This window comes from Drosophila hydei, unplaced genomic scaffold, assembly GCF_003285905.1.
Source record: "Drosophila hydei strain 15085-1641.00,03,60 unplaced genomic scaffold, DhydRS2 tig00000060-arrow-pilon, whole genome shotgun sequence".
NCBI lineage: Eukaryota > Metazoa > Arthropoda > Insecta > Diptera > Drosophilidae > Drosophila > Drosophila hydei.
In genome coordinates this window covers 511,471-526,428 of record NW_022045656.1, presented here as the reverse complement: position 1 = coordinate 526,428, position 14,958 = coordinate 511,471, and the positions used below count along the sequence as shown (strand labels likewise).

At 40.9% G+C, this 14,958-nt stretch overlaps 1 protein-coding gene across 3 annotated transcripts; it reads right to left on the bottom strand.

Moving 5' to 3' along the window:
• Positions 1-3,710: 3,710 nt before the first annotated feature.
• On the bottom strand, positions 3,711-13,337 carry LOC111599719 (muscarinic acetylcholine receptor DM1). 3 transcript variants are annotated; one of them, XM_023315458.2, is made up of 5 exons: positions 12,737-13,337; positions 7,894-9,094; positions 6,464-6,647; positions 6,178-6,365; positions 3,711-4,955 (listed from the first exon to the last, which is right to left on the bottom strand). In XM_023315458.2, the coding sequence occupies exons 2-5, from the start codon at positions 8,832-8,834 to the stop codon at positions 3,902-3,904; spliced, it is 2,367 nt and encodes a 788-aa protein (XP_023171226.1). In that variant the 5' UTR covers positions 8,835-9,094; positions 12,737-13,337; the 3' UTR covers positions 3,711-3,901. The 3 variants fall into 3 exon arrangements, with proteins under 3 accessions (XP_023171226.1, XP_023171230.1, XP_023171227.1); XM_023315462.2 differs by having other exon boundaries at positions 6,229-6,365; XM_023315459.2 differs by lacking the exon at positions 12,737-13,337 and adding an exon at positions 9,664-9,958.
• Positions 13,338-14,958: the final 1,621 nt, after the last annotated feature.

Genomic DNA, 14,958 nt, shown 5'->3' with positions numbered 1-14,958 from the left:
AAAACAATTATCTGTAGTCGGGGTCCCTGACTAGGAGATGCCCTGATCCCAGCCCCATCTGCGCTTCTAAATATTTTTAATAGTTTGTATCGAGTATTAAAAAATCAAATAAAACCGAGATTACGACACCAGGATTCATAAGTAAAAAATAACAATAAAAAATGTCCCCCAGTCGCATGGCACCGAACCCACGACTTGCCGGCAACGACTGCCGCCTGTACGAATGGCGCCACATTCGTTGTTATTCCCGAAAATGTTGCAAACCTCAAGTTAAGTAGCAGTTGGCACTTCAAGGACAATTCATGGAATAGAATAGAGAACAGTCATTTGAATGTATGTGTGCACATATATATGAAAAATCGCTTGGAGCTACTTGCTCTCTTCTTTTGCAGATTGGATAAACGAATAACATTTTTATTATTAAATTATTATATTATGATCTACATATTCTATTGAAGTACTTGTCAGGTCAGTAAAAATACAAACTCTATACGAGTATATTTTCTAAATTTCCAGTCTTAGCACCAATATTGATTGAAATATAATATAATATAAAAATAAAAATAATAAATATAATTTAAGAAGTCCTCTTCTATTTTCTTTTATAACCGATACACACATGTATACCCACAAACACCTAAGGACAGCTCTGCATACTGGGCTATGCTCTAGGAACTCAATTGTTGAATAACTTTTATTCTGAATTAACTTTTCTGAACAATTTTTCAGAGCATGATAATGTCATTTATTTATGTGAAATATTGCAAATCTCTGTTTCGATACAAGAACCCAAACAGAAAATTGAGTGTTTTTAAGGTTTGGCGAATTCAAGAGAAACATAATCAAATTATTTACAATGATATTAAGGAAATGTCATGAGTTATCACAAAACAAAATGATAATCTCGTACTGAAGGAATATATATTTATAATTTCAAATCTCAAGCTTTTGTTGGACGAACAGACGGACTCTTTCTATTCTTTTCATATATGTTCTTAGAAGAATTTATCATTCGTTCTCGAAGTGAATGCAAATAATGCAAATTACTATATCTTATATAATAGAAGCACTATTATTTAAAGTGTTATGAACTTGTTATTTTGAATATACTTGCATTCGCAACCCCTGATCAATATAAGTGAAAAAATTATAATTTCAAAGCATGGTGAATAGGCTTAAAACTGTATCTCTCAGAGCTTAAGTGCTTGACACTTGAGGTTCTGTTAAGAATCTCATCAAATCGCGGGAAAATGGACAGTAGAAATTTGGATTTTCATGTGGAACCTGTCTGTAAAAAAAAGAAATAGTTTAAATATCTGTGCCAATAAAGCTAGAAAATAAATTATTCAGCTATTACACAGAGTACTTACTTATTATGTCTTCATTCACAGCAGCACGAAAAAGTGCTATAGAAAAAACTGATTGTGTTGATCGTTTCGTTCAAATTGTTTTATTGTTAGCATTAATTCATATATGTATTTTAAATTTTATTATTATTATGTCATATATCGTAGTACATTTCTAAACAATTAGATTGTATACAATTAAATCTCATTCCATACCAATATGCTGAGTGCTTCAATCTTCTTCCACTAGGGTAACCAGCCTCCACTTTGCCTGCGTTCACAAATTGCGAACTATGTGATCTATTTGATCTATATAATAAATTTGGGCTTGTTTGCAGACATATATGTTAATATTAATATATGCCTCGTTTGGATGTGTGCGTGGTTGTAAATCATGTCTTTTGGGTCTTAGTATTTGGAATTTCATATTTTTAGTTTGCTTTAAACTGTAATATTAATTTTATATATCTTATTTTGTATATTTATATATGTCTATATATATACTCGAGCTGTGCCATTGAGACTACAAATGTTATTTTGATTTCAGCGTTTGGGATACCACTTCGATTGGGTTATCCAATTTGTTTTGTGTCTTGTTTAAGTTAACTACAAATTGATAAAAAGGATTATTTCTTTTGTTCATTTCGCTTTTCACATTATGTATCGTCGATATAAGTATTTGTGTGCTAGTCTTTGGCTTAAGCTATTGAATGTTATTTATTTCTCATATATTTTCAACATTATCATTTCTTAGTTTGTTGGTGCTTTGGAACAGGCTCTTAATATGTAACCCAATTTGGGGCAGTCGATGGAGGTATATGCACAGTCAAACCCTACTGAAACCCACCGATAAGTCCTAGCTCTATTGCTTGACAGGCCCGCTGCGAAATGTATTTACTGATGTGTTTCTCAACGGCACAACCTCTTTGTTAAATATATACTAAATATTGGGCCACCTTTGTCTATGCTGCCTGTCTTTAATTCGCTGCAAGCAAAACTTTTCAGCAGTCAAATACTCATACTTATGGATAGCTTCAAGGCTGCTATTGATTTGTTTAAAGCCTTTTCTCTTTCTGGGGCCGCTCTCTCGTACTCCGTCTCACTGTCACCTTTGTTGGCAGTTTTTTTGTTACCAAGCGAAACTTTCCATAACTCAAATACTCATGTAGAGATGTTCAAGAATACTTCTCCATCGACTGCCCGCTCTTGAGTGTGAGGCGTGCCTGATTTGATATTGCTTTAGCCATTAGTTTGGATAAACTTTCAATCGTATCTTTAGTTCCTTAAGTATTTTTTCTTTTACTTGAGTTTTTCTTTTTTTACAAAGTTTTAATCAACAGTTACAAAAGTTTGTTCTTAGTAGTTGAACTATGGTGGGTTACGTTCTTATTAGATACATATACTTGTGTTACTTTTCTTGTTTTTTTTTTTTTCATTTAATACTATAAACTGGCATGGTGTATGCATAGTTGATGTTTGGTATCTTTGCTTATTTGCTTCTTTATTCGCTTCTCGCTCGTCTGGTACTTAAACATTTACGTGGTTTACAAAAGATGATTCAAAATATCAAAACTTATCAAAAACACAACGAGCAGTCCAATCACAGATCGCCTCATCGTTCCGACCAAAATCCTGAAATGGCATTGGCCAAAAGCTAAATCTCAACTGGAAAAAGTGCCCACTGCGATTCGTTGCCCGCGGTTATCTGAACTGTGTTAAAGCTTTTTTAATCGGGTTTTATTCGCGTACGCCAACAATTTTAACCACATTTATATTTTCTTTAAATTAATTATTATATATATATATAATGTATTCCAAATCGTAATCGTTTATATTTGTATTAAATTCTTGTTGCATGGAGCATGGAGCCTACCTAAAAGTAAACGCCTAACAAAATGGTTGCTTATAAGGTAGCGATCCGGAAAAGCTTCGAGGGCTGCTCAATAAGTATCCCAAATGCCACATTTAGTGTGTTGGGAAAATTGTTGGTTTGTGTAAATGATAAAGTATTTGTGCTTCAAGCTTAAGTCGCAAATGTAATCTTCACTTTACCATTTTATATATTTTTATCAGTTATTTATTTTGGCACTGAATACAAGTTGGGAAGATGATTTCAAATGGAAGACGATTTTGTTTAAATGTTATAATTTTTGTTAAAGCAGGAAATATATTGTTAGAAGTAAACTTATTTAAATTCAAATCAAATTAAACAAAATTTGTTTTTAGATATTTCACATAAATACTGTCTTTAAAAGACTTAAACAGAATTTATTGTGGCCGAAAATGAACATTTGACTTATGGAAAACTAATTGAGCAGCCCAGACAAATTGGTATGACAAATATATCTTTATATATTTATTTGTTATACGTTCCTCAATATATTTATATATTGGTGGCTAGACATCAAAAATCAGTACTGCTTATCAAAGTGTTACCTAAGCCTAGTTTTGGTTTTGCTTTCGCTAACAATTTCTCGTTTATTCGGTTTTATTTTTACGCATTTCGCAATAATTGTGTTCACAACATTTATTGCAACTGGTATGAACTGATCGCCCTAGTTGTATACGCCTCTGACCATGCCCTCGCGATTACGCGAGTGCCATTTGCAGGTGAGAATGCGTATGTAAGTGCGCCGGAAGGAGGCATTGCACAGCGCATAGCACATGGGATTAATGGTTGAGTTGATGTAGCAGAGGGCGTAGAAAAAGTCCCACAGCTCGGTGGGTATGCAGTCCGAGCAGGTGGTCAGCGGCTTGATCAGTACTAGAATATTATAGGGGGTCCATGTGATGATGAAGCTGAGAAGGATGGCCGACAGGGTCTTGGCCGCCTTGGATTCCTGTCGCTTCTCCTGCGATTTTTTCTTCTTTTTAGCCGCATTTCGCGCATTAAGCAGGGCATTCTGCCCGGCCGTCTTACCTAGCTGCTTTGGTATAACCTTCGCATTGAGCAGCCGCATATCTTGCGGGGCATGCGACATGCGTCTACCTAGCGGAAGGCTAAACTCCGAGTCGCGTGACGGCAATGCACGACGCGTGGGCGGCGGTGCTGACGTGACCACGCCCATGCTGCTTGCACCCGCCGTCGACACATCCTCATGTATCATCTTTATGGAGGGCCCGCACTCGCCATGAACGCTTTGATTGCCCATGGCGTTGCTGACGCCGCCTGCGCCGCTGCTGCCGGTTGCCGTGCTAGCGCCATCTGGCGGTAGGCGGATAAGTATTGTGTAGACCGAGTCCTGACTGACCGAACGAGAGCCGATGCGATTGCTCACGGGGAGGGTTCTCGAGTCACGAAGAGTATTGGTATTCGTGTTGTTGTTGGCGCCACCACCGTTCAGATTGTTGTTGTTGCTGACAGCAGCGCCGCAGCCCCCGCCGCCTCCAACACCATTGCCGCTATTGATGCTGATGTTGATGTTGACATTGCCGTTGTTGCCATTGCCGGTCGCGTTCATTTCCTGCATCTGCATTTGCGAAATGGAATTGAGTGGCGGGCGTAACGGCGTCGGCGACACATCCGCCAACATTATGCTCGGCGGCCTCACCCCGCTAACACTGCCGCCAATCGAGTAGTTGTCCCGCATAACGTTCATCGAGGTGCATCTGCGAACGATAAAAGGGACACAAAGGCATGTCGCTCTTTAATAAGTTTCCACATGCCACAAGACATCGGGTGCTCGACATTGACAAGCCTTACAGCTGACAAGCAACGACAACAACAACAACAACAATCGAAATGGAGCCGCGAATACAAACTGCTAACTCTAACAGCCAACACACCCACAACCAGCCACACACTCACACACACAAGCAGTCGCACACCTCTTCACGCAGGTGATTAGCGCACAGAAATGGAAATGTCGGCGAAAGGGACTTGGAAACTGAAATTGGTTTTGTCGAAAGTTCGTTCAAAAAAAAATTTAATCAAATTTCATCGACTTTCCAACTAAAGTTGAGCTCAATAAAGCAAATAATCCTAAACTACAAAACAGTGCTGCAGTCGAGCGCCGACTGCACAGTCCAATTTATTTATTGTCACTCTACAGAGTTACTTAACAGGAACTCACGCTTTAATTATAATGCTGTGAGATTTACAGCTTTACCCGGTATCTAAATCCTCTATATGTTTTCGATTGTGGATGCTCAATACGATTATGTAATCCAAAGTTCAAGTCTGTCAAACTCTAAACAACAATGCTTAGGTAACAGAAGATATTGTATCGGGATAACGTAAGCACTATCGGACACAGCTGCCCACGAGTACATATTCAAATTACAAGTTTCGAGGTTTGATTTGCGTTCGTGAAAACAGACGAAGGTCGGACGGACGGACAGCAGAACGGATTTTAAGCAAGCTCAAACTTTTTTCCTTCGCGAATGATGATGACAAACAAAGAGCCATTTAAAGTCATAAAAAGCAGTTGTCAAAAAGGCAAACACTCTGTTGAGGTCCTGCCATGCGTGTGCATCGAGCTGTATAGCTGGAGTGCAGTGAGAATACTTTTCGGGTGCGCAGTGTGCTCTTTATTGGCTGTGCATGTATGTGCAAAGTGAAACTGTTGTGTGATGGCGAGTGAAATTATTTCCTGCTGCTCCCTGAGGAGAGTTATTGACAGGCGAATCGGGTTTGTCTTTTAGAATGAAGTGCTCTGAGTGCATTTGAGTTGCGAGACATACACATGCAACGCCCACATGTGTGTGTATGTGTGAGTGCGTGTGTGCGTGTCTGTGTGTGTGTGTATGTGGGTACATGCGTGTGTGCCTGGGTGCGGTGTTTGCTTACTCGAAATAAGACGATTATAAAGAGAGCTGATTTTTGTTCTACCTGGAGACGGAGCTTTGTAAAGGAGTTTCAATTGTTACTGGTGTTGCATACCCTAAATCAGATGGCTCCTCCTGCTCGTAGGCAAAATCGTCGGAATCCTCGCGGCCCGAATGCCACCACGCGATACACCACTCTTTGATGCTTCCAAAGCATGAATATGGTTTTTTGATTGTATTGGTGCTCTTGATCTGCATATATATTTGAATATATAGACAGGCGTAAGGAAGGGAGAGAAAAGCATATGAAAAGCAGTCGCAAACAGTCTGAGTATTCATATTCAACTTACGCTCGACTTGCGCGAGTGCATGCCATGATATCCCGAATCGATGACCATGTTTGTCATGTAAACGCTTTCCGCATCTGCCGAACTCTCTGAGCGCGGCCGTCGCCACGTATCGTGATCATTGCCACCGAGCTGGGAAAACCCCAGCAGTCCACCAGATGTGTGATTCACCACGGTGTTTTCGTCGCTGAAATGGAGCACAGGAATAAATAAGTAGCTAATAGTTAAAAATATTTACGCTCAGCGCTCAAAAGTATGCAATGAATTTTTCTAAATGTGATTCGAAAGCTTTTATACGCAATATACAACGAGTAAGCAAATAAAATATCTTATAACCGTGAAAACTAAGATTAAAAGTTACTAAACGGATGGCACGCCGAATACATCTGATATATATAAATGTAATGCCTATACAAACTATTAAGAAAGCTCTAGTCGGGGTGCCCGACTAGGAGATACCCCGATCCCAAATTAAAATCGACATTACACCAAGATTCGAACCAACAAGCTTTAGCCTTAAGACGTACGAGGCATAATTTATTAACTGCGTTTCGATCATGTTTTTATTCGATAACAATTTAAAGGAAATAGTTATCGAATATATGAAACAAACTTGATATGCGCGTGCTATACACGAACCTACAAAAAATATGTCAAGACTCTAGATCTTATAGATGCTGAGATCGATAGGTTCACACATACGGACAGACGCATAGACAGATAGACGGACAAGGCCCAATCGACTCGACTTGTCGTCTACGAGAATATTTCGCCGTTGTTCAGCTGTTGAGCTACGCTCTACTACTTTACTGTTATATACCGTAGGGCAAGCACTAAGTTTGGTTACATTGGCAAAAGCTGCAATCATAGAATTCTCAAACAGTTACAGCTCAGCAAGATCAGATAGGTAGAATCTACCAGATATTTTATTTATTTTTATTTATATTTATTTTTATATATAAATTTTTTTACAAGAGTTAAAATATAGAATGCTCTCTGCAATTGCAACAGTTTGTCTATTGCCGTCGAATTCGAATTATTTTCAATTTAACAAAAACTTGAAAATAAAATTTAATTGAGTTGAGATGTGAAGTTTTTCGGAACTAATATTTTACTCGTTTTAATCAAAAACGTATTCAAAACTTATTGTAAATGATTTTCAATATTCGTTTTCTACTATTCCGCAAAAGAAAATTTAAAAATAAAGAAAGAATTCGTAGAATTTACGACCCGTAAGCCGTACGCGCCAGTAATATTTTACACATGAAGAGAATAGTTTTCAATCTCGTATCCAGCTGAAGAACAAAAATAAATTTAATTCAATTCTAATACTTTTCTTTATACACACAACGCACGCCACCCATTATACCTTATAGTTTACAGTCTGTGTATTTGATTACATAAATAAATTGAAGTTAGGGAATTGGGCTCACCTGCTATTGGATCGCTTACTGGAATCCTTTTTACCAGCTTGCAAATTTGGCAAATCTTTTTGCCGCTTCTTCGTCTCACGCCAGATGCGAAAGTAGAGAAAGCACATGATCGTGACAGGAAAATAGAATGCAGCTAGCGCTGTGCCAAAGGTAATGTATTGATTCGTCTCAATGAACTGGATGTAGCACTCGTCCTTGGGCACCGTGCGCTTGCCCTCGATGTAGGGCCAGCTGTAGATCCAGGGCGGCCACAGCAGCAAGCTGATGCCCCAGGCAGCACCAATCATGACGGCCGCCTTATTGGTCGTGCGCTTAGCGCGATAGGTCAGCGGTCGGGTGACACTGAAGTATCGATCGAAGCTGATGATAAGCAAGTTGAGAACGGAGGCATTTGAGGCCAAGTAATCGAGGGCCAGCCAGGTGTCGCACACGTGCGGCCCCAGCGGCCAATACCCCAATATCGTCGTGACCGCAAAAAGGGGCATCGAGATGGCGCCAATCGCAAAGTCCGCAATGGCCAGCGAGAAGAGGAAATAGTTGCTGATCGTCTGAAGCTGTTTATCGATCTTGAACGAGATCATTACCATGAGATTGCCAGCAACTGTTACCGCGCTCAGAATCGCCGCTACGAAGCCCATAACCAGCATCGACGCCACTGAATACCTCGGCCCTTTCGTCTCAAAGCCCAGCGTGGTATTCGTGTGATTGCCATACGGATCGTACAAACCACTCGCAGCTGTCGAGGTTAAGTTCTCAAGCAGAGCCGTCAACAAGGTGGTGCTGGTGGTGGGACTTATAGTGGGGCTGCTGCTGCTGCTGCTTGTGGTGGCAGCAGTTGTGGTTGTTGTTGTGGTTGTGCTCGTAGTTACGGTTTTAAACAACGGCTCCAGTATGCTGGGCGGCCCATGGGCGGCCAATGCCAAACTCATGACTGGCTCCATGGCGTATGCGTGATATTTGATTTTCTTTGATTTGAGTTTATTCCTTTTGCTTAGAATGTAGTATATATTGTATATACTATATGCTTGGTCTCGCCTTTGCTTAGTTGAGTTGTGATTTCCAAATGGCCAGGCGTTTGTGTTGCTATTGCAGCTGCTTCAGCTGCTGCTGCTTCTGCTGCTGCTGCTGCTGCCGCTGCTTATCCTTGTTGCACCCACGCGCTAACACTGGCGCCTGACTTGTGCGCATTTTTGTACGGGTCCTGCAAAGGCAGCACACAAACAAAAAATAAATAAATAAGAAACCAGAGAATTATGAGCTGTCGCAGGCCTTTGATAGAAGCAGAAGCCCCAACACCAACCGCCCACTTGCTCAAAGAAAACACACCAGAGGCAGAGCGAGGGGAGATGGAGGGAAGAAGGCGCCTGCGGTGGCATTGCTTTGTGCTTTTTGCAAATGACATTTTCAGTGTGATTTGTTTTAATGAAAATGTAAATGAAAAACTGCTTGAATGCGTTTCCTTTCCTTTGCAGTCGCACAGTAACAGTAACAGATAAACATGCCACGCCCACGCTTAGCTCTGCTTCTGCTTCTGCTTCTGCTTCTGTTGTTGTTGGTGTTGTGCCAACAATGGGAGAACATGCAACAGTCAGCGTAGGCAAAAACTTGGCTATCGACTCGAACACAGGCGCAGTTCCTCGGCACGCCTCCCGCTCTGCCTGCTTCACCTCCCTCGACCAAGCACTTTGGCACGGAAATGTTCAAGGCGGTTTCCTCTGACACTTTGCGAAACTATTGATGTTGTCATTGGCTACACACACACACACTCACCCATAGGTACACATTGTGTTTTGATTTGGAAAGTTTTTCAATAAGTTACGACGTCTACGCTGCGTGGTGCGGGGGTGTACTCAATGCTTGCCTCGCTCACTGATGCTTCTGACATGATATGCGGCCTGATTGATTCGTATTGAGTCAATTGGAAATTTCGACCATTATTCTCAGCCGCGTTGACAGCACTCGGAATTCACTATTGTTTGATCGCCTCAATGCTCGAGCTTTGTCTGAAATTTTTCTTATTTTATTCTTATTCCAAACACCACAAATCAGTCCCAAAATGTGTCAGAAGGCTTTCTAAATATGAGCGTGAAAAATGATAAGAAATAAATGAAATAAGTTTATAATTGAATGATGGCATTTTAAGCCGAGACCAAAATAAACATGTGCGAGTGTGTGCTATTGGCCAACAATTGAATTAACAGATAATGGACAGCTCTTAGCCAGCCCATGAAATGCGAAAGGCAGTGCCAATCCAGCCGGAAAATAAAACTCTCGTTGCATTTCACACTGTATTAAAATCGCTCTAAATAGAGTATTGCAGGCATGCTCTGTCCTGGTGAGATTTCTGATTTGATTATCTCTCAGTCAGCAATACAAAGTGAGAGGCGAAAGGGTTTGAGTTAGGCCAACATTTAGATAAGCTCAAGCTTAATTGTATTCAACAATACCAAAGTGAACGGAGCTTTCATTTATTATACATATTAAAATATAATATATATCTATTTATATTTCCCTAACTTCTAAATTATCTAATCTAAAAATAACTGAGCAGAAATTAAATGTTAATAAGGCCTTGAGTGGGGCGCTTGAAGTCGAACCCTTAAATTTGGAATATATGCAAGTCATTGCTCCCCTTACTCAATTTAATGTTCTTATTTTCGTTCCCTTTTTCCATATTTACAAAATAAATCTTGAATTCTTTGATTTAAGTTTCAAAAGTACTGTATAAATTAAAGCTAGAAAGTGGTATTTATAATGGGAAGTTGGGGATGTTCAAACACACCTTAGAACACTTAGACCCCATTTAACAAAAGCATTTTTAACATTTTTGTAGCATACTTTTGTGGATAACCAAGAACTACGTTTTCCAACCATATAGAGCGGCTTTCAGAGTGTTATAAATTAAAAATTGTTGCAAAATTGCAAAATTATGAAAAGTATAATAACAGATTTTAAAAATAATAGAACTTCTCAAATATATTATTTAATAAAAAACATATATATTTTTTTGTTCTATATTTAAGCAATCCGTCTACTTAGCAAGACCCTCGAAGTTTCAGACTTCAATTGGTTGGTTTCTATTACAAATGGAGCATAATTTGCGTATATCCTTTTCAAATAATTTAATTGGATGACGCATGTATAAATTGGCTGCTAGAAGCATGTTCAGCATTGAGTCAATTTGTTCCCCTAGCTGCTGTCCTTTTGCATTAGCCAAGCTAATGTCAGCCAGCGAGCGCTGCTCGAAATTGTGTGTGTACAGAAAAAGTATTTGAAAAGTCAGCTAAATGGAAAGGCAATTTGATTAGCATGCATAGCTCGAGGGAAAAGTTGTGCTGGACTTAAAACTTATAATTAAATGTCGAGAATAGCAAATGAAGAGAATTGCCCTCCTAATGAAACAAGATCTTCACATAGCTATACGTCCACAGGTCCACAGGTCTGTCAAAGGTTGAAAAAACTTAAAACTTGCTCGCTTTTTTGCTATGCTTTTCGTCATTTAGGCCAGCTCAGATCAAGCATAGGACAATTGAACGCCTGCCAGTTAATAAATCAGTTAGAAATCCGAATATTTATCTCAATTGTTGCCGCGCGTAAATCAAAGCAGCGCAGTGGGTGGCACTTGGAGAGGCCGGTGGTGGCCAATAAACAAGCCAGCAAACTGGAGCTCTGCCAGTGGCAACAACAGCAATAATTGGCCAAGTAGCAACAACTGCAGTAGTGGGAAACAACAGCTAATTTCGCCTGTGCTATCGCTGCCTCTGTTCGTATCTGTTCATGTGTGTTAGCCCGACTAACCTGCCCAACTTTTTGGCCACGTCAGCTCACGCTGGGAAAGCAGGCAGCGCGGCACAATCTTGGCCAACTGTCGGCTTAACGTAACATTCAAATCTTAGCGAAAAATCGAATCGAATTGCCTGCCGAGCCCGAAAAAAATGGATTTATGGATTTATTATGAAAACGCCACAACACACACTTACACACCCACACACAAGTGAACGCGCGACTAACTTGCGGCTATGCACGGCAATTCGTTTCCCAGTTTATTAGGCTATTTTTATGACAGCTACACACACACTCGCACACACACACGCACACATGCATATGCTTCCGAGCGTGATCAGCTCATCAGCAGCTGCCTTAATTTTATAAACGTTTTTATGTAGAAATTTATGTAGTATTTTATATAGAATTTTCTTAGCGTTTGATGCGGGCGCAGCCAGTTAGCTCAACACACAACATACACACACTCAACGACACACACACACACCACACATGCACACATTCACAGCCGCCCACTGGGATCTTAAGCTTTTAAGTAATATACTAGAAAAATAGCAAACTAGCTGCAGACTTTTGTGTGTTTGCTGCTGCTTAGCTTAGCTTTTATGTTAATTTCTTTACGCGAGTTAATTGTTGGGCTCTCTGGCGCTGGCCTTTGCTTGTTGGCGGAAATTGAATTGCTTTGCTGGTGGATGCTGCTGGTTGCTGCTATTGCTTCTGCTAACTGCTTATACCTTATGCTCGCGGCAGACCCAATGCTAAGCATATTGCGAACTGTTTGCCGCGCCCCACCGACCCGATCCGACCTACTCGCAAGCTTAATCAAAACGAGAGCATTGCGAACAGCAACACCAACTCGGCGTTCCTACCCACACACACACACGCATACGCGTACACGCGGCAGCCTCGCTCTTGCTCTCAGAACTTACATGGCAGCGCAAGCTCTGGTGCTTTCGTACTCTCTACCAAAGTCTCTCACTCTGCCTCTCTCTCTTTCTCTTTCACTCTCTCTCTCTCTCTCTCTGTCGCTCGGCTTGTGTGTGTGTGCTTTAACTCTCACCACTCTATTGCTTAGTTGTGAACGCTCAGCGTCCGTTGTAGCGTTGACATTGTTGTTCTTGTTGCTGTTGCCGCTGCGGGCTGCTGCTGGCTGCTGCTGGCTGCTGCTGCTGCTGCTGCTGCTGCTGTTGTTGATTTTGGCCATTTGCCGCTCCCAAAAGTCTGCTTTGTAATTTTTCGTATTGTGCGCGCACATCTTTGCTGGCATCAGCCTCGGCGTCAGCGTCGCTGCCTGGCTGAATTCATTCCGCCTTTTTTTTGCTTCGCAAATTTTGCGGGCCGCTGCGTCAACGTTGACGTCGACGCCGCCGTCAACGTTCCGACGCTCTGACGCGCTTCGCGTGTGTGCGCTGGCCCCCAAGTTTTTACATTCGGCCTGCGCTTAACATTGTAATCAAATTTATGCTTTGGTGTTATAGATACAAATACAAAGCGATTTTTTTTATAATTTGGATTCGAACTATTTGCTGAACAGTGCACGCGTTTACACGACAGTTCTGCTAAATCGTCGAGACTATATTAACAAATTATTTATTGTAGCGTGTGTTTAGCGTACATCTAATCCGCTGCCCGCCCATAAATAATCGTTGATTTTTTCACGTTGCGAGTTGCACGCGTTCGCCGCCAGCTGGAGAGCTGAGCTGCTGATGAAAGCCAAGCGCACGTTGCTAAATCTCGTCCGGGACTGAAACTAAAAGCTTGAAGCGTATACCTTAACGGTACCTTTGCCGCGAGAGCTACACACAACCCGAATGCGCGCGTTCACTCAGCACTCTCTCACTTCCCTCGTTCTTTCTCTCTGCGTCGGCTGTGGCCAGTCAGGAAGCTGTGAGTACTTTTAACCATGGATGTGGGTGTGACTGCGGGCCTGTAGATGTGTCTGTGTGTGTGCGCCTATGCGTGCCTGTGTCTGTGTATCAAAGCTGTTATCTTTCGCTTTGTGCTGGAATTTGTGTTTGTTGGGCAACACGGCGAGCATCCTCAGCAACACCCTCAATAATGCCCCAGCTCGGCTAATGTGTGTGTGGGTGAGAAAAAGCGGAAAAACTTTTAAAATGTGCGCACATCTGTGTGTGTGTGTGCGTATTTGCCTGTATCTGTGTCTGTGAGTGCTTTCTCGTATGTGTTTATACACTGAGCAATTGCCTTTCTTAATACTTCCGATGCATTTGGCTGTTGCAAATGTAAAAACTATAAATATTTATAATATGAATATTTATGATATACATATTAAACTAATACATTTACTTATGCCTGTATAGAATATTAATTGTGGAATAAGCTTTCTTTTAAAAGAAACGCGTATTAATTGGCCAATTCCTTAAGAGATAAGGTCCATTCGGGTTAGTACCATCTGGTCAATATATATATATATATATATATATATATACATATTTATTTATTTATATACCAGGTACTATTTATATATATATATCTATATATGTTTATATATATACGCCACTCACCAAGCACATGCAACATTTTTCCGCTGCAATAATTATTATAAAGTAAACAAAAGCACAGCGATGAATGTTAATCAAACATCTAACATGACTAGGGCATGCATACCAGCAAGAGCATTTAATTTATATGACATGATGTAATATATATATTTATTCTACTAATTTCAATTCGGATTAGCTCCATTTTTGTGCAGTGTAACGTTAAGTTGCACCAGCAACAACAGAATAAGAACACAAAACACACGCTAAATGGATGAATATGAATGAAAGAGCCGCAAGCAGCCAAGTGCAGAGTCCAAATGCTCAACTGCTGGACTGCCGACTGCCGACTGCTGACTGCTGACTGCTGACTGCCTAGCTGGCTGAGAGGAGGAGGAGGCAGAGCAGCCTGTGCCCCAGGGGGACGTTGGCTCAAGCATGCTTCTGTATAACTGTAGCACAGTTGCTGTTTATGCTCTTCATCAGGCTGAACAGCGTCAGCAGAGGATGTCTCTGAATGGGACTTACAGGATGATGGAAGAAGGGGCACAATGGCGATGATGATGTTGATGATAATGACGACGATGACGATGACGATGTACTTGTGCTTCGGCATGTTAGGGCATTCAGTGGGTCTGTGAAGTGGGCGCCTGAAAAAGCGCATTCTCACATTTCATTTAAATAATGCCAAGAGTGTATTTGAAACTTTTATTTTATTCGCTTGTTTCGCTGCCTTCGCTTTTATTAATAGCAACTTGTGTTGCGCTTAAGCTGGACGACA